Source organism: Eptesicus fuscus, chromosome 12 (assembly GCF_027574615.1).
Source record: "Eptesicus fuscus isolate TK198812 chromosome 12, DD_ASM_mEF_20220401, whole genome shotgun sequence".
Lineage (NCBI taxonomy): Eukaryota > Metazoa > Chordata > Mammalia > Chiroptera > Vespertilionidae > Eptesicus > Eptesicus fuscus.
This window is the reverse complement of record NC_072484.1, coordinates 54,697,167-54,724,718: the sequence shown is the minus strand read 5'-3', so window position 1 is coordinate 54,724,718 and position 27,552 is coordinate 54,697,167. Positions and strand designations below refer to the sequence as shown.

Genomic DNA, 27,552 nt, shown 5'->3' with positions numbered 1-27,552 from the left:
TAAAGTGAAAATAACTAGCTAAATTGTGTGATTTTCTTCAGGTACATTCAATAATACTGACGTTCCTGGCTTTGTAACAGAATTAGCGTAATCCTTTGGGCTTCTCTCAAAACTTCCTTTCGCTCTCGGGTAGATTTGGTGCGCCATAACACGAGGTTTATGTCGTGCGGAAGTGCCTACTGATTGAATTTAATTTCCTTAAATCGCCCTCTTAACAGGAAATATCCTTCCACATCAGCCCTAAACGCCTTCAGCGGTCGCAAGTGCCCTCAGCGGTTGCAAGTCACACCTCCAGCCACCAGGGTCCGCTGTGGCGCTCCTCGCGGCCGGAAGGGAGTGCGACCCAGCGCGGCCTCGGCGGTTCCGCTGTGCGTTCGCAGGGCTCCGCGCGCTCTTTACGTCGGCGGCCTGCGAGTAGGCGTTTCCGGCCATTCATACTCCGGTCCGGTGGCCCACGGTTGTCGGGTTTTGTGCACTCTCGGACAGAAATCTTCGTGAGGATGAAGCTCGTGAGGTGAGGAGGTGACCCAACCGGGTGGGGGTCCTGAAGGAACGGTTTGGGCCGGAAGCGGGAGGCTGGGCCGCCCCACTTGCCGGAGGCGCAAGAGGCGCGAAAGCCGCGTGCGCGGCCTGCTAACGGCCTCCGGCGCCCGCCGCTCCCGCCCTATCTAGGCCGCGCCGCCGCCGGCGCTGAGGCCTGGCATTTCAGGCCGGGTGGCGTGGGGATCCCTCGTGTCTTCCAAGAGGCGGACGTGAGGACCGAGCCTTTTCTTCCCACCCAGTGTCTTAGGCCTTAATGGGGCAGCTTCAGGCTTTCGGTTGCTTACCGAGTTTCTAGCCTAGCTCACCTCGGCCCTCAGGAATCGGCACACTCCCTGAGAACGAGGAAGAGAGAGAAATTGCATGTCCTGCACAAATGGTGTAAATTAAAAAAGAGTGCTTAGAACCCGCGGGGGTTTACCTGGGAAATAATGAAGCCAATTTTCGAAATGTTTTAAATCAGGATGTGCTTCTGGCTTTTTTTTTTCTTTTCTTTTTTTTTTGTTTACTTTTTGATACTCTCTAGATTTAAGATTATTCAACTTATATTCTTCTTTAAAGTAGAGTAGGCCTTTGAGCCCGGGCCAGTGAGGTTCAATTGGTTGGAATGTCTTCTTGTTCACCAAAAGGTGGCGGGTTCGATCCCCGCTGTGGAGGCAACCGATGGATGTTTCTCTCTCTAAAATCAGTAAAAATAAATACAGTAGGCCTTTGATTTAGGAAGAATTTCCCAACTTGGGGACAGAATCACTTTCCGTATTTGTGACTGACTACACGGATAATCGCTGTTTCTTCCGTTTTATTTCTTAAAACTTGTTTGGTTTAACCTACTGAATACTTGAGTAACTGATTTTACGCTATCTGCAAATAGATTTGCTGTTGGTGTTTTTTTCTTGAGGCTGAGAAGCTCGAGGTTTCTAATAACCAAGCCGGGAGTTAAAATATTTAGCTAATATATTGCCTATTGAGTTAAGAATTGTTAGTATGGGGCACCTGTTAAATTGTGCACTGGTAATGGGTGGATTTATTTATTTATAGATGGATAAATATGAGAGAGAGAGAGAAAGAGAGAGAGAAATAGTTCCATTTATTCATAAATTCATTGGTTGATTTTTGTATGTGCCCTGACTGGGGATGGAACCCTAATCTTTGTCATATGGGCTAACCAACTGAACTCCCCAGCCAGGGCTTGGATTTCTTTTTCTTTTCTTTTTTTTAAGGTAAAGTCCCTCCTCTGTTGGACTTTTCTGTTTTGTGGGGAAGGCAGACTAGTAGATAATTTTTAGTGTGATTGAAATGACCTTTCACACTCTACAGAGTTTGTCGAGAAAGCATTTAAGGTTAACTTTTAGTCCATTATTTGAACTATAACCTTGGATGAAAGGTCTCAGAGCCCTAGTGGATTTGGCTCAGTGGATAGAGCCCACGTACTGAGGGGTCCCGGTTCGATTCTGGTCAAGGACATGTAGCTCTCCCTGGTCTGGGAGGCAACCAGTCAATGTGTCTGTCTCACATCAATGTTTCTCTCTCTGCCTCTCTCTCCCTCCCCCTCTCTCAAAAAATCAATGGGAAAATATCCTTGGGTGGGGATTAACAACCAAAAAAAAAAAAGGTCTCAGGATTTAAAAGTACATTTTTGTTTGCAGATTTTTAATATTTCCTACAATTTTTGTAGGATACTATGTTAGTGCAGTTTAGGTAATATTTTAAAAAATTTTTCTTGAAATATTAATGTTTATTGCATGTAATAATATTTAAAATCATTTTTGAAAAAATGTTTTAAAAAGCTATTTTTAATTAGAAAAAAGTATTTTTTTGCATTTTCTCAATACCTAATAGTCTAAATCTATTTAGTTAAGTTTTATGTAATACTCTTTGAAATTAGTTTGTCTCATTTAAAGATTTCCGTGTTGTGACAGTTTTCTTATAAATTTTAACTGTATTCAATCCTATCCTGTGACTTAGAATATAGAAACAATATTATCCCAGACCAAGTAATTTCCCCTTTTTTGAAGGTTGTACCACTAAAAAAAGTGGTACTTTAAGGGTGGCTTCCTTTTAATTATTGAAACATTCAGCCAACTGTTATTCAGTGCCTATGACAATCAGGGTTAGATTAAATATCATAAGTCATACCCCTCAACAGCAGTTTAGTAGGGGAGAAAAAAGGTAATCCTACATGTACAAGAAATTGTGATGTGAACTTTTTATTAAATCCGTATTGTGGGATTATTGTTCATTTTTCTAGATGTGAGTGTGTGGGGTAATATCCTCATTAGAAAATGCATGTTGAAGTGCCTGTGATTTATTTTCAGGGGATTTGGTGAAAGTACAAGTTTTGTGTATAGGAGGGAGACATACAAATGGCAACATTGCAATAATTTGTCAACCTTTCAACTTTTCTTCCTCTGCAATATTTCATAATAAAAGTTGGGTGAGCCGAAACCGGTTTGGCTCAGTGGATAGAGCGTCAACCTGCAGACTGAAAGGTCCCAGGTTCGATTCCGGTCAAGGGCTTGTACCTTGGTTGCGGGCACATCCCCAGTAGGAGGTGTGCAGGAGGCAGCTCATCGATGTTTCTAGCTCTCTATCCCTCTCCCTTCCTCTCTGTAAAAAATCAATAAAATATATTTAAAAATAAAATAAAAGTTGGGGGAGAACAAAAAACTAGATGAAATGTACTAAATACAAAATTGGATGAAAGTAAGAGACAGTTTTGGGATGGAAAACATTTTCCTAAACAAATTACATACCTAAGGAAGTATTCACAAATTTAGCAATATAAAATGGGGGGAAAATATTGGATGACTAAAGAAAACCACAAACTTGAATGGCTGTGGCAAACTGGTAAAAAATAAAAGAAAAATTTAACCTAATTGAAAGTGTGTGAATAATGTGAATAGATAATTCACAAAAGAAATATAAATTTCCCATATTTATGGAAAGACATTCAACCTCACAAGTAATAGAAGAAAGCAGATTGCCTTTTTTCCTCCATCAGATTCAGACACACACACACAAATTAAAAAGATTGGTGACAGTGTTTGTGAGTATTTGTATTAATGGATTTGTGATATAAATATATATATATGAATGAATGAATGAAAATGCCTCTAATATAAACTGCTAAATGAGAACTGTGGGTTAGAGAAGTCATTAAAAGTATGGCCCAATCATGTGAAATCAAATTTTATGAATAAGCTTATGAATATATGTAATCGAAAGAAGATGTAAGTGGGTTACATGAAATTCATTGGTGACAGATTAGGTAGGCAGGAGAAAAAAAGCAGTAGTGAAACCTCTGGGATTGGATAAAAAGTAAAATGAAACATCTTTTACATAGGTGGGTAAATTAATTACCATCTTTTACATGGTAATTAATAGTCCAGAATTAACATCAATAACAATGAGAGGATTTGTAGTCTCTGCTCTGGTGTATTGGTTGTGCCCTGAGGGGTCCAGAAAAAGGGAAATTACCCTGACATTTCAAATATAGGTTAGATGCAAAAATCTAAATAACTTTCAGATATGCCATATAGCAGTGTTAACTGTAGTTAGCATGTTGTACATCATACCCCAAATATTTATGTATCTTATAACAAAATATTTACCTTTTTACCACTTTCATCCATATAATTTCTTGATTTTTTTTTTTTTTTATATTTTTATTGAGGTATTATATGTGTACATATCTTACTATTACCCCCCCCACCCCACACCCACACATGCCCTCCCCCCCCCAGAGTTTTGCATCCATTGTTTATGCTTATATGCATGCATACAAGTCCTTCGTTTGATTTCATAACTCCCCCACCTTTCCCAAACTTTCCCCCTGTACTTTGAAAGTCTGTTTGATGCTTTACTGTCTCTGTATCTATCTTTTTGTTCACCATTTTATAATGTTCTTTACTATCCCTAAATGAGTGAGATCATGTGGTATTTTTCTTTCATTGACTGGCTTATTTCACTTAGCATAATGTTCTCCAATTCCATCCAGGTTGCTGCAAATGATGAGAATTCCTTCTTTTTTATGGCAGCATAGTATTCCATTGTGTAGATGTACCACAGTTTTCCGATCCAGTCATCTGCTGATGGGCACCTAGGCTGTTTCCAAATCTTAGCTATTGTAAATTGTGCTGCTATGAACATAGTGGTGCATATATCCTTTCTGATTGGTGTTTCTAGTTTCTTCGGATATATTCCCAGGAGTGGGATTACTGGGTCAAATGGGAGATCCATTTTCAGTTTTTTGAGGAAACTCCATACTGTTCTCCACAGTGGCTGCACCAGTCTGCATTCCCACCAGCAGTGCACGAGGGTTCCTTTTTCTCCGCATCCTCGCCAACACTTGTTGTTTGTTGATTTGTTGATGATAGCCATTCTGACAGGTGTGAGATGGTACCTCATTGTTGTTTTGATTTGCATCTCTCGGATAATAAGTGACTTTGAACATGTTTTCATGTGTCTTTTGGCCTTCCTTCTGTCTTCTTTTGAAAATATTCTCTTTAGGTCTGTTGCCCATTTTTTTATTGGATCATTTATCTTCCTCTTATTGAGTTGCATAAGCTGCCTGTAGATGTTGGAGATTAAACCTTTATCAGTGATAGCATTTGCAAATATGTTTTCCCATGCAGTGGGCTTTCTTGTTGTTTTGTTGATGGTTTCTTTTGCTGTAAAAAAGCTTTTTATTTTGATGTAGTCCCATTTGTTAATTTTCTCTTTAGCTTCCATTGCCCTAGGGGCAGTGTCAGTGAAGAAGTTCTTGTGGCATATGTCTGAGATTTTGTTGCCTGTGGATTCCTCTAGTATTTTTATGGTTTCCCGTCTTATGTTTAAGTCCTGTATCCATTTTGAATTTATTTTTGTGTATGGTGTAAGTTGGTGATCTAGTTTCATTTTTTTGCATGTATCTGTCCAGTTTTCCCAACACCATTTATTGAAGAGACTGTCTTGACTCCATTGTATGTTCATGCCTCCTTTGTCAAATATTAATTGAGCATAGTGGTTTGGGTCGATATCTGGGTTCTCTATTCTGTTCCATTGATCAATATGTCTGCTCTTGTGCCAGTACCAGGCTGTTTTGAGAACAGTGGCTTTGTAATACAGCTTGAAATCAGGTATTGAGATCCCACCTACTTTATTCTTCTTTCTGAGGATTGCTGAGGCTATTCGGGGTCTTTTTTTATTCCAGATGAATTTTTGGAGAGTTCTTTCTAGGTCTGTGAAATATGCTGTTGGTATTTTGATGGGGAGTGCATTGAATCTGTAGATTGCTTTGGGTAGTATGGACATTTTAATGATGTTGATTCTACCAATCCAGGAACATGGTATGTTCTTCCATCTGTTTACTTCTTCCTCTATCTCTTTTTTCAGTGTCCTGTAGTTTTCTGCGTATAGGTCTTTTACCTCCTTAGTTAAGTTTATTCCTAGGTATCTTAATTTTTTTGGTGCGATGGTAAATGGGATTGCTTTTTTAGTCTCTCTTTCTGTAAGTTCATTATTGGTGTATAGAAAAGCCATAGATTTCTTGGCGTTAATTTTGTATCCCGCTACATTGCCGAATTCATTTATTAAGTCTATTAGTTTTTTGATGGAATCTTTTGGGTTTTTTATGTACAATATCATGTCATCTGCAAATAAGGACAGCTTCACTTCTTCTTTTCCAATTTGGATGCCTCTTATTTCTTCTTCTTGCCTAATTGCGATAGCTAATACTTCCAGTACTATGTCAAACAGGAGTGGTGAGAGTGGGCATCCCTGTCTTGTTCCTGTTCTTAGGGGAAATGGTTTTAGTTTTTGCCCATTGAGTATGATGTTTGCTGTGGGTTTATCATAAATAGCTTTTATTATGTTGAGGTATGAGCCTTCTATTCCCACCTTGTTGAGAGTTTTTATCAAGAAAGGGTGTTGGATTTTGTCAAATGCTTTTTCTGCATCTGTTGATATGACTATGTGATTTTTATCTCTCAATTTGTTTATGTGATGTATCACGTTTATTGATTTGCGGATATTGTACCATCCTTGCATTCCTGGGATAAATCCTACTTGGTCATGGTGTATGATCTTTCTGATGTACTGCTGGAGCCGATTTGCTAGAATTTTGTTGAGGATTTTGGCATCAATGTTCATGAGGGATATTGGCCTGTAATTCTCTTTCATTGAGTTGTCTTTATCTGGTTTTGGTATTAGGGTGATGCTGGCTTCATAGAAGGAGCCTGGAAGTGTTCCTTCCTCTTGAATTTTTTGGAATAGTCTGAGGAGGATAGGTTTTAGTTCTTCCTTGAAAGTTTGATAAAACTCTCCTGTGAAGCCATCTGGCCCCGGGCTTTTGTTTGCCGGAAGCTTTTTGATGACTGCTTCAATTTCTTCCATAGTTACTGGCATGTTGAGCTGTTTAGAATCTTCCTGATTGAGTTTTGGAAGGTTGTATTTTTCTAGGAATATGTCGATTTCCTCTAGGTTGTCCAGTTTGTTGGAATAGAGTTGTTCGTAGTATTTTGTAACAATCCTTTGTATTTCGTCGGGGTCTGTTGTTATTTCACCTCTTTCATTTCTGATTTTGTTTATTTGGGTCCTCTCTCTTTGCTTCTTGGTGAGCCTGGCTAGAGGTCCATCAATCTTGTTTATCCTTTCAAAGAACCAGCTCTTGGTTTTGTTGATCTTTTGTATTGTTTCTTTGGTCTCTATGTCGTTTATCTCCGCTCTGATCTTTATTATTTCTTTCCTTCTGCTTACACTGGGCTTATCTTGTTGCTCTCTCTCTAACTCTTTGAGTTGTTGGGTTAGGTAATTTATTACCATTGTTTCTTGTTTTTTGAAGTAGGCTTGTAGAGCTATGAACTTCCCTCTCAGGACTGCTTTCATTGTGTCCCATAGATTTTGGATTGTTGTGTTTTCATTGTCGTTTGTTGCCATGATGTTTTTTATTTCTTCCTTGATGTCTTTGGTAACCCAGTCATGGTTTAATAACATGCTGTTTAGTCTCCAAGTGTTTGATTTCTTTGGGTTGTTTTTATTGTAGTTGATTTCCAGTTTTATGCCACTGTGATCTGAGAAGATACTTGATATGATTTCTATCTTCTTGAATTTGTAGAGACTTTGCCTATGTCCTAACATATGGTCTATCTTTGAAAATGACCCATGTGCACTTGAGAAGAATGTATATTCTGTGGCTTTGGGGTGAAATGTTCTGAAGATGTCGATTAATTCCATCTGTTCTAGTGAGTCATTTAGGATTGATGTTTCTTTGCTGATTTTTTGTTTAGAGGATTTGTCCAATGGTGATAGTGGGGTATTGAAGTCTCCTACTATGATTGTATTACTGTCAATCTCTCCTTTGATATCTTCCAGGAGTTTTTTAATGTATCTTGGTGCTCCTGTATTGGGTGCATATATGTTTACCAGAGTTATTTCTTCTTGTTGGATTTCTCCCTTAAGTATTATGAAGTGGCCTTCATTATCTCTTGTTATGTCCTTCATTTTGAGATCTAATTTGTCAGATATAAGTATTGCAACCCCCGCTTTTTTTTCATTTCCATTTGCCTGGAAAACCTTTTTCCATCCCTTTACTCTCAGTCTGTATGCATCCTTTTTTTTGAGGTGGGTTTCCTGTAGACAGCAGATATCTGGGTTTTGTTTTCTTATCCAGTCTGTTACCCTGTGTCTTTTGATTGGGGCATTCAATCCATTTACATTTAAAGTTATTATTGATAGGTACTTATTTGACGCCATTTTTATTCTATACCCCTGTGTACCTTCTTTGCTTCCTATTTCTTTCTTTCTTTCTTTTTTTTTTTTTTTTTTTTTTTTTTTTTTTTTTTTTACAGCAGACCCTTTAGCATTTCTTTCATTGCTGGTTTGGTGGTGATAAACTCCCTTAGTCCTTTTTTGTCTCTGAAGCTCCTGATTTCACCTTCAATTTTGATTGATAGCCTTGCTGGGTACAGTATTCTTGGATTTAGACCCTTCCTTTGCATGACTTGGTATATTTCATTCCATTCCCTTCTGGCCTGATGCGTTTCTGTTGAGAAATCAGTTGCTAGTCTGATGGGGGTTCCTTTGTATGTAACTGTCTGTCTCTCTCTGGCCGCTTGTAAGATTCTTACTTTGTCGTTGGTGTTTGCCAACTTAACTATAATGTGCCTTGGCGTCGGTCTTTTGGGGTTCATTTTGCTTGGAACTCTGTGAGCTTCTTGGATTTGTGTGGGTTTTTTCTTCCCTATATCAGGGAAGTTTTCTGTTATTATTTCTTCAAACAGGTTTTCTATTCCTTGCTCAGTTTCCTTTCCTTCTGGCACCCCTATTATCCTGATGTTGTTTTGTTTTGTATTGTCCTGAAGTTCCCTTACGCTCTCCTCAATCTTTCTAATTTTTGTTTCTAGAAGCTGTTGTAATTGGGTATTTTTTTCCATCTTGTCTTCTAGCTCACTTATGCGGTCCTCTGCTTCATCTAGTCTACTCTTGATGCTTTCTATTGAGTTCTTTACAGCAGCGATGTCATTTTTCATTTCTTCTTGGTTCTTCTTCATTTCTTCTTGGTTCTTACTCATATTGTCGAATTTGTCTTCCATCCTTTTCAGCCACTTTATGACCATTTCTCTGAATTCTTTCTCTGATAGGTTGTTTGCCTCTAAATCGTTTACTTCCTTTTCTGGTGATGCCTGCTTCTCTTTCCTGTTTGGGCTGTTTCTTTGTCTCCCCATGGTCTCTCTTCTCCGGATGTCTGGTTATATAGATTTCTCTCTCTGGCGTTGATTTAAAGGTATAAAATACAACACAACCAGGCACAACAGACAAGGCACTGAACAGAATTGTATTCACGATATTAATAACCTCCAATAAAGGTAACCACCAGAGAAAGACAAATTAGGGAATAGGAGTGGAAGAGGGAGAGTAAAAAGAAAGAACAACAACGAAGAAAAAAAAACAAAAACAACAAAGAGTGTGAATCTGAACTTGGGAAGAGAGCAGAAAGAAAGAAAAGAAAAAACAGAAAAGAAAAAGAAAAGAAAAAAAAAGTAAGAGAGACAAGAATGATACTAAGAGAGAAAAGGGGAACAAACTATATATATGGGGAGTAAACTCCACTAGAACAACCACTATTCCCAGCAAATTCCAGCAACACGAGCCTGGAGATTAATACAAACTGCAACAGCAGCTAATATCAAGTGAGGCAAGGGAAAACAAAAGTAAAAAACAAACAAAAACAAAGCAAACAAAAGAACCAACCAAACCAACAAAAAGAATAATCAAAACAATCTCATAAAAAAGCATAAAAATTCAATCTAATCAACATTCAAGCAAACAACAACAAAAGGCCCGAGAGAAAAATAATTTTTTAAAGGTAGCGTAGAGAGAGGTTTGTATGGATTTGGAGCAGGGGGTTGGGAATTAGATATATAAGTAGGGTGAAGTTTTAGCAGGGAGTAAACTGAAAAAGTAGGGAAAATCTAAAGCCAGAAAGGGTTAAGATAAACTGGGGACCAAAAGGGGAAAGGTTAGGAGGAGAGTGATGGCATAATTTTAGCTTTGAGATAGGGTAAAGCGATTGTAAGGGAAAGATGCAAATCGAATGTAGGACACTAATCCAAAAATAAAAGAAAGGGAAAATCTAATGACAGTAAAAAGAAAAAAAAGTAAAATAATAGTAATAATAGTGCTGATTGAAAATAAAAATGTAATAATTAAAAAGGTGAAAATCAAGTGAGGAAAAAGAAAAAAATATTAGTTTCTTAAGTAAAAGATGCAAAAAATGAAAATAAAAAAATATGAGAATAAAAAAAATTAAAAAATTGAAAAAAGAATTGAAAATTAAAAAATAGGAAGACTAAAATGTGCAGTAGCGGCTGTCATTCACTTCCTCTATTATTCTGTTTGGTACGCCTTTTTCCCAGTCTGGGCGGTATTTCAGTTCAGCTTCATTCCAGGGCTCCTCAGTGTTGGAAGCCAGTCCTGCTTTTTAAGCCAGCCCTGTCTTAATTTCTCGTATTTATTTTTGATTACACCAGAGACAATTAGCGTTTCAGCCCCTGGGTGGCAGTGTTTCTGAATTGACTTCCGGGCCTCTCTAGCTCTTTTTTCTTTTTTTTTTTTTTCCCCCTTCTATGGCACTCACTACCAGTTTGTGGAGGTGTGCGCCTCAGAGCTGCCTCTCTGATGGTCACACGCAGCTCTGGCCCCAGGATCCGAAAAAACACCTTCCCCCTGCAGTCTTTCAGGGTTTCCACCTGGGTTTACCTCTGTATTGGGCTTAGCAATCAGAGTCGGAAAGAGCCCAGGTGTGCGGACCGTGGGTCTGTGCCCCAGACTAAGGAGCCTGCACTCCTTTGAAACTTCTTAGTCTGACCCTCCTCGTCAGATTAAAATGAGTTGCTTTCAAGAGGTCACTTCTGTTAGCAGCTCAGAAGACCCCCCTCCTCATTCACGGATCACGGCAGTTCCAACTGCCGCTGATTTTTCTAGGCACAGACCTCCAGGCTCCTGCCGGTCCTGCGGCTGCCGCACTTCCCTCACCCAGCGCTTCCCTCACCCACCGCGGGGATTAGAAACCGCAGCTTATTTCAGACAAAATCTGACCTTTCCGTGGTGCAGTGAAGAGTTTCTTTGAATCCGAGTGTTTGCGCTGATAGGGGACCGGTGGTCTGGTGCTCCCAGCAGTTCAGTGTTTGCAGTTGTCGCGGAAAGTCAGGTTTCCACTAAAATCCTCCTTTCCTTGCAAGATGGCGAGGCGCCCGGCGAGCCCGCAGCTCCAGGGGGGGACCCAGCCCCTGTGGGTGCTGCGCGGTCAGAGGAACACTGCCCAGCACTCCCCCGCCTTCTCCTGGAGTTTAGCTGTCCCTTGGCTTGCCCACATACACTCCCTCTGCGAGCCTCTGCTGCTCCGACTCTCCGCCCCAGGAACAGACTCCAAACCCGACTCTATTCCGTCGCCATTTTTTTCTCGATCGGCTGCACACTTTCATCCATATAATTTCTTGATTTCAGTTTTGTGGCTTATCATGATTTTAAGATCTGTATGCACAGATGATGCTTTACAATGGTTTAGAATATCAGAAGTGTCCAAATGACTGTTCTTATTATGCTCTTTCATAAATGTTAAAGATTTTAATTCAGGGAAAGCTGAAATTGTTATGGAGATTATTAATAGGAATTGATACAGATGCCATCTAAGCAGATTTTCAACAATTAGAAATTTCGCCCTTTTGATTTAAGGTGAAAATTTATCATTTTATTCCTACTGTCTTTATAGATTTTTGATGAAATTGAGTCACGAAACTGTAACCATCGAATTAAAGAATGGAACACAGGTCCATGGAACAATCACAGGTATGAAAGTTAGACTGCTTTATGAAGTCCTTTCTATCTACAGGCCAGAATTATTATTATCATTATTATTATTTTGGTTGCTTAATGAACATTCTTATGGTAGGGATCTCATTTTTTTTTTGTCTGAATAATTTCACTGGCCTTCTTACTTCAGCCTTACCTTAAGTACTTGAGCTAAGACTGAACTGGGTTCCCCAAGATGTCCTACATGTGACCCCTGTTATCCTACTTTTATGCCTTTCATGCTTTTATCTGTGCGTGTGTCCTTTTGCCTGCAATGTTGCATCTTCCAAAATATAGTATTACTTTTACTAGAGGCCTGGTGCACGAAATTCGTGCACAGAGGGTGGGTATGTGTCCCTCAGTCCAGCCTGTACCCTCTCCAATCTGGGACACCTCGAGGGATGTTTGCCCGTTTAGGCCTGATCCCACCAGGCAGTCGGACATCCCTCTCACATTCCAGGACTGCTGGCTCCCAACCACTCGCCTGCCTGATTGCCCCTAACTGCTTCTGCCAGCCAGCCTGATCAATGCCTAACAGCTCCCCTGCCGGCCCGGTAGCCCCTAACTGTCCTCCCCTGCCAGCCTGGTCCCCCCCCATCTGCCCTCCCCTGCAGGCCTGGTTGCCCCCAACTGTACTCCCCTGCAGGCCTGGTCACCCCCTACTGCCCTCCTCTGCCGGCCCAGTCACCCCTAAGTGCCCTCTTCTGCTGGCCATCTTGTGTGTTGGAGTGATCAATTTGCATATTACCTCTTTCTTATATAGGATTAGAATTTTGTGTTCCCTGTTAGATTGTAAAGACTTTGAAGATAGAAGATGGGTTTCCATGTCTTACTATCTTGGGTAAAAATATATGTGGGAGATTGAGAGGGGACAGTAAGGAACTAGAATTTTACATTACTTTTTTGTTGTTTAACTCTTTGCTGTAATGATGTTATATGTTTAGGTTTATATTGAAGGCTACTGTGATTTTTTTTCCATTCATAGTAGGTCCCCTTCCAGAGTTGCAAAATTTCAAAAGAATTGATGAGCCAAAGAAAGAAAATGCTATCTTGGCATGTGGTTCCATTCTCTTAAATGTTTAAGTTATAAATTTATAAATGATTTTATAAGATATAGATCAAGCATCTGAGTAAACCAAGAGAAATATACATTATTAAACTGGTTTACTTGTGTATACTAGAACTTTGTAATACCAATTGCTATGAAGAAATCACTAATACAGTGTAGGATTGTGATATAGTCTGTGACCAGAGGAAGTATAATTGCTATTATGTTAAAATTCTATGAACAGTGATTAGTCTGTCTTCTCCTAAGGTCTGTTCTTTTTAGGAACTCAAAATCTAGTGATGGGCCTGGCCGGCATGGCTCAGTGGTTGGGTGTTGGCCTATGAACCAGGCGGTCACAATTCAATTCCCAGTCAGGGCACATTGCCTGAGTTGCGGGCTCGATCCCAAGTTTGGCGTCTGTACAAGGCAGCCGATCAATGAATCTCATCATTGACATTTCTTTCTCTCCCTCTCCCTTCCTCTCTGAAATCAATAGTGTGTGTGTGTGTGTGTGTTTTAAAATTGTGATGGAAGGCACACACACACAAATAATGTAATGCAAAGTTTGCCTAACATATAGTAGACATTAAGTGATGGGGCAGGTAAAATAAGTTGGGGAAGCAAAATCTAGTAAAAAAAAAATCTTAATTCCCTCCTCCACTAACAACCACCATTACAAGCTTCTTGTATCCTTTATGGGTATATCTTTTAGTCATCATAGTAGGGATAATCTACCCATAGGGATTTTTTTTCCAATTTTTTTTTATTAAGGTATTATATGTGTACATATCTTACCATTGCCCCCCACCCCACTCCCATATATGCCCTCACCCCCCAGAGTTTTGCATCCGTTGGTTATGCTTATATGCATGCATACAAGTCCTTTGATTGATCTCTAATCTCCCCCACCTCTCCCTAACTTTCCCCCTGAAATTTCACAGTCTGTTTGATGTTTTACTGTCTCAGTATCTGTCTTTTTGTTCAACCCATAGGGATTTTGAAGATTAAATTAAAATGTCTTATGTAGTTCCTGGAATATAGAAAGAGCTTATAAATCTTTTTTTTTTGCCTTCCATTGATGGATCAAGGTCCCCAAGGAGATGGAATGTATCAAAAGTATGATAATTTTGGGAAAGCAGAGGACTTCTTTTACTGGAAGGAGGGAGAAAAATATTAGTAATAAGACTTAATAAATTTGAGATGGATATTGAGACATTTGAGAGAATTCATGTATTTTGGCCTTAACTTTCTAGGGATAGAAATTAACTAGATCTTTAGTTATCCTGTATGTTCAGATGTATTAGTAAGTGCTCCAAGAATTGGGTATTTCTGCTGTCATGCCATATAATCCTAGAAAAACCATGCTTTTATTTTGCAAAATCTCATACTGAAAATAATGACTTAATGGGAAAAGTAGTTTGAGGTGGACCACTCAAAATTTATGCAACTTAATAATCAAAGTATTAACAAAAATAGTAACCCTCATTTAAAAAAAAAAGTTAAAAAGACATGTTAAATTTCTAGTAATAAGAAAAAATAGTGCTGTGCATATAAGACTTTATTCTTAAAGCAAAGATGAAGATAACTTGGTGAAACAGAGTATAAGGAAGTTATAGAGACAATGGGGGAACTGTGCAATAAGCATTGTCTTAGGCCAGTAGTCGGCAAACTCATTAGTCAACAGAGCGGCAAACTGTGGCTCGTCAGCCGCGGTTTGCCGACCACTGCCTTAGGCTATGAGGAGAATATATGGCAACAGTGGAAATAGGCATGTGTATCAGTTAGGGTCTCTCCATGGCTTGCTGCATTCACTTCTGTAAGTATATCTAACATGGGAGGGAAAATCTCTCTAAAGGAAAGACTTCTGATTTGTACTGACAGTATCTCCCCCATTTACCAGTTTACATAATTATGTCATAGATACCTGCACTGTAGCAGAACAGTACTTTTCTTGTAATATGGTATACACTGTAGTTGATATATTAATTGGCTGCCTTTCTTATTGTGCTGATAATCACCCTCTTTTTTCCCCTCTAGGTGTAGATGTCAGCATGAATACTCACCTTAAAGCTGTGAAAATGACCCTGAAGAACCGAGAACCTGTACAGCTGGAAACACTGAGTATTCGCGGGAATAACATTCGATATTTTATTCTGCCAGACAGCTTACCTTTGGATACACTACTTGTGGATGTTGAACCAAAGGTGAAATCTAAGAAAAGAGAAGCTGGTAAGTTGGAAGGATTATAAACGTTTTTGTGAATGTATTTATACCTTAATTCACTAATCAAAATATAAATGTTTGTAAACAACTCGGGGTTTTTTGGTTTTTTTTTTTTAATTGCCTGTACTTGCCATGAGTGCATTTGTTATAATATTTATTATTTTTACTGGTATTGTTATTAAAACAGGAATGCTATTCTTACTTCCTGTACCTTTGTGTATGGCCTTATCTCCCACCCTGTACACATTTTGGAAGATTTGGACATTGGCTCTTAATTCTCGGTATTCTGAAATTTCTTAATGACTTGGCATAGGATCTTTGCTTGTCCTCCCTTTTTTCCCTTCATTTTGCTGTTCTGGGTACTTGGTGGACCCTTTCAACATGGACTTTTTGTCTTCTGTTTCCTGAAAAATTTCCTTGGCCTTATCTTCCAATCTAGCATACCTTTAATCTTCAAGCCTCTTGTGTTCTCTGATAATTTTTCATGGAATTCTGTTCTTGTTATATAGATGTAGGTTTTTTTTCTTATATGAATAATACTGTGTAGGATATTAACTGGTAGGACATGAATCGTAGTTTTTGGGGTGGTTTTCTTTTTTTTAAGTTTTCTGTACTTGTCATTATTTTCTCTGGTTTCTCTTTTTATTTGGTCTTTATTAATTAAGTACCTTATTCTTTGGTCATCTGTTACTTAAAGTTCTGGGAAGGGAAAGCTGGCCTTCTTAGCTGATGGGTATTATTGTAAGAGCAGGGAGGAGAAAGAGGCTGGTGTTTTATAGACTGTCACTTAAAATAATGATTTTGAGACTTTTTCCTTCCACCCACACTAAAATATGCCTTGTATTGTGACCCACTCATAACTGAAAGAGAAATTTCAAGAACAATGACTTGGCCTTTAATACATACAAATGCCTTTAAGCTTTCTATCCTATTCTCTCTCTCTTTTTTAAAAATACATATTTTTATTGATTTCAGAAAGAAGGGGAGATAGAAACATCAATGGTGAGAGAGAATCATCGATTAGCTGCCTCCTGCACGCCCCCTACTGGGGACTGAGCCCACAGCCTGGGCATGTGCTCTTGACCGAAATTGAACCCGGGACCTTTCAGTCCGAGAGTCGAGCTTTATCCACTGAGCAAAACCATCTAGGGCCCTGTCCTCTTTTAGTTAAGAAAATTTCAGGTTACAACCTATAGCTTAAAAAATGCTGATTTAAGCCAGAACCGGTTTGGCTCAGTGGATAGAGCGTCGGTCTGCGGACTGAGGGGTCCCAGGTTCGATTCCGGTCAGGGGCATGTACATTGGTTGCGGGCACATCCCCTGTGAGGGGTGTGCAGGAGGCAACTGGTCGATGTTTCTCTCTCGTTGATGTTTCTAGCTCTCTATCCCTCTCCCTTCCTCTCTGTGAAGAAGTCAATAAAATATATTTTAAAAAATAAACAAATAAAATAAAATAAAAATGCTGATTTAATACCCCTGTCTCCCTTAGCTCTGTGCCCTCTTGCTGCTATCCACTTTGTGTTTTCAAATCTGAAGACTTTCTGTATCTTTAGGTTCATTTTACCTTTTCTTTCTTACCTACCTGTTAGGGAAATAATAATTAGCCTTGTAAGGAGGGGAAGAGGACTAGATAGTTTACTGCTCCACATAAAATTGTCAACTATTTTTTTGTCTGTTTTCAGGATAGTGGCCTTATTTTACCTTTTGTTCTCAACATCCTAGGTCTCTAGGGAGTTATTCTTCCTTTACTAAACATTTACTGTCCTTAGACTACTTTCTAACTTAAAAATTTATGGGGAAAATTCTTTCAGCCACTGTGTGTTCTCTGCCTTTTATTTTATTTTATTTTATTTTTGTCCTTATGGGTATTTACCATTTTTATTCTTTTTCTATCATGAATAGTGTTTTAGAAGGAATTAAAGATGTGTGGTTAATCTGCCTTGTTTTAACAGATATTCTAGACTTACTATATTGCTTTGAAAGCTGAAAATAATAGATACAATGTAACTGACAACTGCATGTCAGGATTTTTTAAAACATTTATAGCTGTCCAAAGATGAAATAAGTTCATCTGAGTAAGAGTTTTCTGTCACTGATATTCAAATAGATTTAAGATGACCAAGTGACAAGGGATATTGCTATATGGATTAAAATACTATGTTTTGCTTGGATTCTATTCAGTAACAAAAAGTCTGGCACATGGTGTTCATGTTCTGTTCTCTTGATATCTCTTCCATCTTGTGTGAGGTTCAGATAATTTGCATTTCTTTTTGGGGGGGATTTTGAGACACAATAACAAAGGAAAATATTTTAAAACTTGATGAATTTCTCAGTAATTATATTCAAACTAACAAATACTACAATAAAGGTCAGCGGTGCTTGGTTCTTCGTGTATTTGGAGGGGTGATTTGAGAGAAGCCGAGAAAGTTTTCTTTACTGTAGATGCTATTTGTGGTGACCAGGTAACATCAGATCAGAAGAGAATTTACCTTGTCTTATTTTTTTGTTTCCTCAGTTGCAGGAAGAGGCCGAGGCCGAGGAAGAGGAAGAGGACGTGGTCGGGGCAGAGGAAGAGGGGGTCCTAGGCGATAATGTCTCTCAAGATTACTGTTTCAAAGTGATATGCGATTTGGGATATTTTTTGTACAGGTTTTGTTTGTTTATGTCAGTTTTTAATAAACATAAATGTAGGCCAGCTGTCTATTGACTATCACATTTAGTTTTAATAGTTCATATATATTCATGACATAATACAGTGAGAGCTGAGCATTATTGTATGGGAGTTCCAGAATTCCATTCATAGATCAGGCTTTTAATTTTTTTAACTAAAATACTTCTTTTATAAATACATATAGAATATACATACATCTTTTTACTTCACATGCACTGAATATGTATTTGTTTTACTTTGACTCAATTCTATGAAACCTACCTACAGGTGAAATGGGTTTTGTTTGTTATTTCAGAAGCTGAAGTCCTGTGGAATGGGCTGTAAAATTGATTCTCCTTTCCTGAGTTTTACTCTATGGAAACTTAAGTACTTAGTAAAAGGTGATAGTCATCTTCTAATTTAGAAGTCATTGGTTTTGTTGTGATAAGGTTTTTGGTTTTTGTTTTATTTTTTCAATAGTCTCTCAATAGAATATAATTTTCCATTCTCCTGACCTGAAACTTCAGTTAACATTCACTAGGTTATTGGTTGTAAGCAGTGTTGAAATGTGTTATTGTAGAATATACCTGACAGTGGCCCCTTTACTTTTACAAGGAGTCCTTTAAGAACAAAAGGAAAACTACTTATTTTATGACAACACTGGATTCTTTCCAGTAGTTAAGGATTTTTTAAAATTGTTTTAATTGGCTAAGCTTAGAAAAAAATATTTCTCAGTATATACAGTTCCTTGTAAAGCTTACTACCATTTGTTTATATGCTAAGGGAAGAAAATTAATTTTGAAGATGAGGGGATTAAGTCTGTATTTTCATTTAAGCTTGTGGAGTGTTTTTGTTTTTTTAATGAGGAAATTGTCTGCAGACTGTCTAAAAAGGTTTTGTAAGCTGAGAGATAGCAAGAGTATTTGTGTGTGGTATATGTGTGTCTCAGTCTTGTCTATCCACTGATCTGTTGGCATTCCAATTATTTGAACCTAAGCAGACAGCAAGGAAACCCAATGATGCAGCAAGGTGAAGAGGATATTCAAAGGGAACAAACAGAAAAGACCTGGCACAATTGAACTAACATAAGTTGATTCTTGTCCTCAGACCTTTAGCCTATGCTAAAAGGGAAGCAAAGTTAAAATAAACATTGGTATGTAACTGGAAATTGTGGCAACTCTATCTGATAAAGAGTACTTCCTATTATCTTGTCTATTTTAAAAGCAGTATGTATTGGCTTCTCATTTTTTAAGTCATGCCAGTGTAACCTCAAAGTTATTAACCTGTTTTTTTGTGTGTGTTTTAATATCTAGATGTTTGCATTGTGAAACCAGTCTAGTAACATAGTTTAAATGTAAGTAAGCCACAGTGGTTACTAGATTGAGTTTAATCCACTCGAAGTCGTCATTTCATTTTTATGTATGAGGAAAAAGCTGTTTGATCTGCCGTTATTAGCTATAAAGGAAGCACTGCAGTATGAGTTGAAAACAGACCAAGTTTTAATATGCTTCTCTTGCCCTACTTCCCCCCAAAAAGTATATCAAGATCTTAGTGCTGCTGCATTTTGCATACATCTAATACCTTTTAAAGCTTAAGATTTAGGTGTGTTGTGTTTTTTTTTAAAAGAATTGCATTTGGGTAGAAAATTTTAAGTGGAATAATAGAATATCAAATTTCACAGTGTGTGTATATATATATATATACACACACACACACACACACATATATATACATATGTGTATGTATATGTATATATATATATATAAAAACCTTAATATGCAAATAGACTGAACAGTGGAACAACTGGTTGCTATGACGTGTGCTGACCACCAGGGGCGTGCGTGGAACATGGCGGGTGTTGGCAGCAGGATGCAGAGTGTGAAACATGGTGGGCATCAGCCACGACGGGATGGTGGAGCAGGTGAGAAGGGGCGCCAGATGAAGGCGGGGCACTGGTCGTTGTCATCGAGGTGAACCTGTGATGGTTACTGAAAATTCTTTGCTTCCACGCGCTGCGGTTTCGCCTAGCACTCAGAGCCAGTCCCAATCACTTGGCGCCATCAGTGGGTGTGAGCAGGGCTGCTGGCCTTGATTGCACCTGAGGGGCAATCAGGGCAGCAACCGCTGCTCCCACCTGCTGCTGGTGCTGGCCCCAATCGCTCTGCACCATCAGTGGGTGGGAGTGGGGCTTCTGGTGGATGGGTGCTGGGATCCGCAATGGGAGGGGCTGGGTGGGGGCGCAGAGGATGGGCCGAGACCCGCCCTTGTGCCCACCACAGCCTTGTGGCCCATAGTTCCTTTCAAGGTGCACGAATTCGTGCACTGGGCCCCTAGTCTATTATAATTATTGTGGTTATATGCAAGGATGGCTTGGGATTTTGAAATGTATTAATATAGCCCGTCAAAATTTACATGATTACATTAGAATGACATTTCATAAGATATAACCCTAAGACCCTAAACTGGAAGATTATTCTTTAACATGATGAAGAAAGTCCATCTTAAACCAATAGCAGACATTTTCCATATACATTATAATTTAAAAAGTATACCTGCTGAAACCAGTTTGGCTCAGTGGATAGAGCTTCGGCCTGCAGACTCAAGGGTCCCAGGTTCGATTCCGGTCAAGGGCATGTACCTTGGTTGCAGGCACATCCCCAGTAGGGGGTGTGCAAGAGGCAGCTGATCGATGTTTCTCTCTCATCGATGTTTCTAACTCTCTATCCCTCTCTCTTCCTCTCTGTAAAAAATCAATAAAATATAGTTTAAAAAAATAAGTATACCTAATATTAGCCTTCATTATTTAATGTGAAAATTTTTGTGGATCTAAAAATTAAGGGGCATACATTTGAAAAGGAAGGGAAATTTGCTAACTATATTTGTGTAGAAACATGATAGTGTTATATTTATCTGAACCAGCTTTTCCTGTCAGTAAAGCGTTAAAGTGTGTATTTTATATTTTAGGTAAGGTTAGTTTATATGTGAGATTCAATTTACAAAAGAATAATAGCAAAAGCTCTAAATCTCAAATGCAGTAGATTTTTATTCACAGTAATTAAGTCTTATAATAATTTGCTGCAAATTCTGAGTTAACTGGTATTCCTAGAGGAAATAAAGGGTTAGATTTCTATGAGCCTACAGTAACATTTTCATCAATCTGATCAATATATAATCTTGTTTCATATGTGTGTTTCTGTTTAAAGACAATAATATATATTTACATTGAATTCACAACCAATCCTATATACGCAAATCAACCAAATGGTGGAACAACGGGTCGCTATGACGCGCACTGACCACCAGGGGGCAGACGCTCAACACAGGAGCTCCCCCCAGGCCAACCAAGATGGGTGCCGGGGTACCCCCCACCCCCTGATAGCCCCACCAGTTGCCTGAAGATCAGCCCTGCTAGCTGGCCAGGCCTAAGGACCCTACCCATGAACGAATTTCATGCTTCAGGCCTCTAGTAGCAATATAACTCAAACCTGAATGAAGGTTTTTAGCACATGAATTTTCTCCAAAAGGCACATGACAGCCTTGGGTATGCTTAAGCACTGTGCTTATGGGCCATTTTAAACAAAATCACAAAAATATGAAAAAGGTGGCACTGCCTGGCTGGAGTGGCTTGGTTGGAGTGTCTTCCCGTGCACCAGAAGGTTACAGGTTTGATCTCCAGTCAGGGCACATACCTAGGTCATGGGTCCAACCCCCTGTCGGGACACATACAGGAAGCAACCAATGTATCTCGCATCAATGTTTCTTCCTCTCAAATTTTAAAAAACTTAAGTGGCACTAAATAGACCATGAAAAGGACATTTGTTTACAGTATTGAGAGCTGAAGTAAGGCAGTAGTACTTTCTTCAACCTCAGCTGGGAACATGCATGTCAGGGGGCAGACTTACAGACTTTTTGCTGTTGTATATATGCATGTCTGAGAAGGCACCTCCAGTATTGATTTAGGAGTTACAAATTTTAGCAAGTAGGTGAATTCCCAAATATAGACTAGGAATAATGAAGGTTGACCATACAAGTTTTTTGTATATTTTTTTTAACTGAAGGGATACTATGATGGATTTATTAAATATGTTTCCATATCTCAAGATGCATCGTTAAGCCTGGCTGGCGTGGCTCAGTGGTTGAGTGTCGACCTATGGACCAGGAGGTCATGGTTCGATTCCCGGTGTGGGGTGTGCAGGAGGCAGCCAATCTCATCATTGATGTTTCTATCCCTCTCTCTGAAATCAATACAAATTTTTAAAGAAAAAAAAGATGCATCGTTAGGCATGAACTTAGAGTGGGCATCAAATCAGGAGGCTTTTTTTTAGTACAAAAAATAGTGCATCTGAAAATCGATGTCTTAGATTTGATGAACTACAGATATTGTGTGATTAAGCGGAATCACATGAATTACTACGACTTTTATCTTTAAAAGATAATATGCATAATGAATCTTCAAGGACAGTGAAGATTTTCCGTGTTTTCTGGAGCTTTGTAATTTTTCCCTCATTCTTACAATGTTTTTTTCTCTAAAGTCAATTGTAATATCCTTGGGTGAGGATTTCAACATAACAGCCATCCGATATGACTAAATCATAATTCTACCTATTTTGTCAGATTGACAAAAAATATACTTTTGCTGTGCTGCAGAATTTTAGTAATTAGTTTATGTGTGCCATGAGATGAAAATTGCAGGTGTCGTTAAATGAATTTTCTCAATTTAAAGGTTTAACAAAATTATCCTGGTGAATTTTAAAGTGATTTTTTTGAATTCAGTGCCTATTCTGTGCCAGGTTTTTCTTATAGATTGAATGCAGTTGCCAAACAAGGGGTTTTTTTAGTGGACAATATTAACTACCCTTGTCAGTTGACAGATATTGGATGGAATATTTATTTTACTCTGTGCCAAGTTCTGTGCTAAGCCCTTGATATGTTATTTCTTTTAACCCTCAGAACAATTCTGTGTAGCAGATGGTGTTTTCTGTTTTCAAAAAGAAAACATGTCCAGAGAGGTTAGGTAACTGCCAAAGTCCCACAGTTTTTAATCAGCAGAGCTGGAATTTAGAGGCAAGTCTACATCCAAGAACCCTGTGTTCTTAACTGGTAAATGGGCTCTGGTGTTCATTCTGACGAATGAGGAGGCTGTAGGAGATTCATCATTTTTTAGAAAAGAAAAAAGTGGAGGAACTTACCCTTATGAGATAAACCAACATTGTAAAATATTAAAAGCAGAGGAAATTTTCTTGATACTCATGCAGTTTTCAGTCATATTTTATTTTTATTGACTTCAGAGAGGGAGAGAGAGATACATTAATGATGAGAGAGAATCACTGATTGGCTGCCCCCTGCATGCTCCCTACTGAGGATCCAGCCCATAACCTAGGCATGTGCCCCTGACCGGAATTGAACCTGGGCCCTTCAGTCCACAGGCTGACGCTTTATCCACTGGGCTCAAATTTTATTTTTGATCAAAAAAATTTTTAAATAGTGCTTATTGTCATGTAGGTAGAAGATCATTTGGAGTAGGCTGATGGGAAGGTGCATTGAAAAACATTAAGCAACTTGTCAGGATATCTTAAAAGCCTTAACATTTTTTTCTGTGCTTTGGTCCAGGATTTCATTTGAGGATTCAAGGAAAACAAGACAGAAATATAGTCATAAAGAAGTTCATCACATTTCTTAAAAGGAAAACATTCCTGTGTCTTATTTGTGGAGTAGACTAGGAGTCACCAAGCTCACTCTAAAAAGCCAAATGGTATTTTAGATGTTGTAGGCCAGCGATTTTCAACCAGTGTGCCGCAAGAATTTTTAAAACATGCAATACCTGACTTTCGTCAGGGGCACTGACCTCTTTTCCTTTAGCTTGTCAAATTTAAAAGTAACAGCCAACACAATAGCCATCTTGTGTAAATGAATCAAAATTATGCCTATTTTTTTTGTCAGATCGGCGAAACATATTTATTGGTGTGCTGCAGAATTTTAGTAATTATGTGTGCCATGAGATGAAAAAGGTTTAAAATCACTGTGTATCTCAACTATTCAACTCTGCTTAAAGTAGTTGTCGGCAATAGGTAAACCAATGGGCGTGGCTGTGTTCTGGGCAAAATACAAAAATGGGCAGAAGGCTAGATTTGACTCGGGTCATAGTTTACTAACCACTGAGGTACACTATAATGCCATTGTAAAAATGTTTTGGTGTGCACTTTGGCAGCACATATACTAAAATTGGAATTGGGACCATACAGAGAAGATTAGCATGGTTCATGCGCAAGGATGACACGCAAATCCTTGAAGCATTCCATATTTTTTGTGCATATTTTCAATGCAGTGTCCTTGTGCTGGACAAGCTCCCCCCGCCCCCCCCCCCCCCATGAGACCCATCAACCACGGGTACCATGCATGCGGTATCGACACTCAACCATCCTCATCGACGACATTGTCTTCCTTTGGGGTGGGAAGAATGGCACGGAAGGGGCCTGCAATGTGCCCTACACCTTTGATATCAATACAAATGGTCCACAACCCAAGTGTTAGGAACAATTTCTGGGGCCCTGGATAGACATTCACCTTGTGTCTTGGGCAAGACCATGTACATTTTAGGAGTTATGAGTAGCTGGTGGACTGCTTTTCTAATGACATTCACAAGCTAGATACCATGACATGGACCCTTATCTGTACAAAGGGTAATCTTGCGCTGCTGGAGGGACTTCCACTCAGCCACAAATGCTGGGCGGTCACATGTATGTCGCTGACCGCTTTGGACCGTTCCATTCCAACAATGAGATTTACTTGCAACCCATCCGAGTCTTTGACACCAGGACTGATACCTGGCTGGACTGTCCAGCCACTCTGGTGCTGCCCAAGGGGACACCCCAGAGCCACTCAGCCTTTGGCTACAATGGGGAGCTCTACATCTTTGGTGGCTATAATTCAAGACTGAACCAGCACTTCCATGATTTAACCCTGTGTCTTTTACCTGGAAAAAGACTGAACCTAAGGGAAAGGGCCCATGTCCCCACTGGCACCAGTGCTGCTGTAGTTGGGGACAAAATTGTCCTCTGGAGGTACCAGTTCATCTGATGAAGGCCTGTGAGAAGAATTGGACCTCATAGACTTACACATTTTGGACTTTAGCCCTAAAGTGAAGACTCTGTGCAAACTGGCTCTGATTCATTATAACGTGGACCAGTCCACTTTGCCCTATGACATCAGGTGGGAGCTGATTGCCATGACCACCAAGAGCAATATCAGTCGCCTCATCTTCTCCTCCCATAGGTAGGAGGAAGTTTTTGCCACCACCCCTCCTGACCTGCTGTTGTCTTCACTGCCCCTATCTGTCTCTCAACCGCCTGCCCTTTGGATCTTGGTATACCTCCACATGGAGCTGTTGGGCTACAGGTGTTTCCTGTGAACTCAGTGGGGAGCTGTGGGGTGAGGGCTATGTTCCCTCTCTCCTTGGGCCCAGGGCCCCCTCCCTTGGTGCTCTGTCCCATCCAACTGCTCCTGGGCCTCTGCTCTGCCCCAGGCTAGCCAGACTCTGCTGAGAAGTGAAGGGAATAGGAAGAAGGGAGAAAGAAGCAAGCAGTGTCTGGTCCTCAGAAGTTTCCTTCCAGCTCAATTTTCACTCCCTGCCCCTTCTTGAGCCATGAGTATTGATTGAAAGCTGAGAGAAGTTGCATCTGTTACCACAAAACCTCCTTCCCCCTGGCCTGGGGAAGGCGAGGACCAGCAGATAATCCCACCCCCTTTCCTTGAGATGTTGCTGTAACTGATGTTCTCAGACCGCTCAGATTTTATAAAAATGAATTAAAGACCTCCAAATATTAAAAAGTGTTTAGGCAGTCTACTGATTGGGAAAAGGTAGTTGGAAAGCATAAGACAAAAGATTAATATCCAAAATTTAAAATATAGAATACCTCATTTTATTGTGCTCTGCTTTATTGCACTTCACAGATGATGCGTTTTTTACAAATTGAAGACAAGATCCTCCAGCAAAAAGATTACAACTCACTTTATTGCAGTGGTCTGGGACCAAACCTGCAATATCTGTAAGGTATACTCCTTTACATTATTAAGAGATCCAAGAGAAAATTGACTAAAGAATATAGACAGGCAATTTACACACGAAGGAAGACCAATAAAATGGGGGAAAGAGATGCCTAACCCCTAAAATTGGGGAATTCAAAAGGCCCTGGCCTGTGTGGGTCAGTTGGTTGGGCATCGACCCGAGCACCAAGAGGTTGCTGGCTCGATTCCTGGTTAAGGGCACATTCCTGAGTTTCGGGTTTGATCCCCAGTAGGGGGGGTAGCTAATTGATGTTTTGACATTGAACTCTCATAACAATGTTTCTCTCTTAAAAAAAAATAAATAAATAAACTATTCTCTTTAAAAATGTTAAAAATTTGGTGCACATTTACCCAAAGGGACATATTCAAGAATGTTGCAGTAAGTAGCCTTTATAATAGTAAAAAAGAAAAAAAAATTAACTAACTACATGTTCAATAGGAAAAGTTAATTGTTTATATAGTAAAATTAGAGGCCCGGTGCATGAAAATTCATGCACTGGAGGGGGGCGTCCCTCAGCCTAGCCTGCCCCCTCTCACAGTCCGGGAGCCCTCAGGACCGGGAGGCGGCCCGGCAATCAGGGGAAGTAGATGCCCCCATCACACCTCTGCTGCTGCCACTGCCGACAGTGCAAGCCTCGGCCGGCTCTGGTTACCTGAGCCTGGGCAGCCGCCATCCAAGGCTTGCCTGCACCTCGGGCCGGCCCTGAGTGGCTGGGAGACTCCGGAGGCAGGCGCACAGAGCAGTTGGACCCAGCAGGGCTGAGGGGACTGGGCACTGACATCTTGTGGCTGTGGGCACCGCTATCTTTGAGGGCGTGGCAGTCAATTAGCATATTCCCTCCTTATTGGCTGTGGACACCACCATCTTTGTGAGGGTGTGGTGGTCAATTAGCATATTCCCTCTTTATTAGGATAATGAAAATGATGAGCTGCATGTATCAACATTGATGAGTCTCAATATTGAGCAAATAATGTGAGTAGCAGAATATATATAGCTTGAAATCATTTTTCTATAAAATATTTCATAATTTTCAAAGCTATACTTGAAAATTTGACCAAAGGGGAAAAAAAATTAATCTCCGTTATCTCTGAAAGTGTCATTGGTGAGTGGGCACGGGAGGTGGACATTTGCTATATTTATGTTTAGAAAATGTCAAGCTTGCTAGAAAAGTTTCAGAGGCTATCTACTGTCAGCCTGTGGTGTGCTGGTAAATGTTTAACAATTTGTAGCATTTGCTGACTTCTCTCCCATGGCAATTTCAAACTACCAACATGCTGTTAACCAGCTCACAATCTTTCTAAAACTTTGAGAATTGACCTTGTACACCATGGTCATCTTTCCACCTCCCCTGGGGAAAAAAAATGTTTTCTCTCTGTTCTTGCTTGAAAGATAAACAGCTCTTTGTTTATATCTGGATTGATAAATTAGACCTCTTTTGCTATGGTACTGACAGGATGAAGCTGCAGAAATGGAGGTAGTCTGGGGGTGGTTGGTTAATGCAGATTGGAGGAGTTACAGTGATGGGTATAGAAAACAATAAAACCCTAGCTCTTAAGTGGTTCACATGGTCTTCATTTGTAGGCTTTCTGGCCAGCAAATTTTCTCAAGAATAACTATCCAAGGACAACCTATGTTCTCATCCTCATAATGCTTCTACAGTCAATTTTACCTACTCTGCTACCTCTGGCTACCTGTTTT

General features: G+C 39.6%; 1 protein-coding gene, 1 non-coding gene and 1 pseudogene across 3 annotated transcripts; all 3 read left to right on the top strand.

The window, feature by feature from the left end:
• Positions 1-407: 407 nt before the first annotated feature.
• SNRPD1 (small nuclear ribonucleoprotein D1 polypeptide) lies at positions 408-17,834 on the top strand. 2 transcript variants are annotated; one of them, XM_008160219.3, is made up of 4 exons: positions 408-514; positions 11,789-11,865; positions 14,954-15,145; positions 17,655-17,834. In XM_008160219.3, the coding sequence occupies exons 1-4, from the start codon at positions 501-503 to the stop codon at positions 17,729-17,731; spliced, it is 360 nt and encodes a 119-aa protein (XP_008158441.1). In that variant the 5' UTR covers positions 408-500; the 3' UTR covers positions 17,732-17,834. The 2 variants fall into 2 exon arrangements, with proteins under 2 accessions (XP_008158441.1, XP_054580387.1); XM_054724412.1 differs by lacking the exon at positions 408-514 and adding an exon at positions 656-752.
• Positions 17,835-19,698: 1,864 nt separating this feature from the next.
• On the top strand, positions 19,699-25,065 carry LOC103304728 (kelch domain-containing protein 3-like; annotated as a pseudogene).
• LOC114230056 (U6 spliceosomal RNA) lies at positions 23,984-24,094 on the top strand. The gene has a single exon (XR_003615913.2). It is a non-coding gene; the product is annotated as a U6 spliceosomal RNA (small nuclear RNA).
• Positions 25,066-27,552: the final 2,487 nt, after the last annotated feature.

Excerpts from the sequence above, each read along its gene's own strand:
- SNRPD1 (XM_008160219.3), top strand. Across the intron at positions 11,866-14,953 it reads GGTCCATGGAACAATCACAG|GTGTAGATGTCAGCATGAAT; the intron begins GTATGAAAGTTA and ends TTTCCCCTCTAG. Across the intron at positions 15,146-17,654 it reads ATCTAAGAAAAGAGAAGCTG|TTGCAGGAAGAGGCCGAGGC; the intron begins GTAAGTTGGAAG and ends TTGTTTCCTCAG.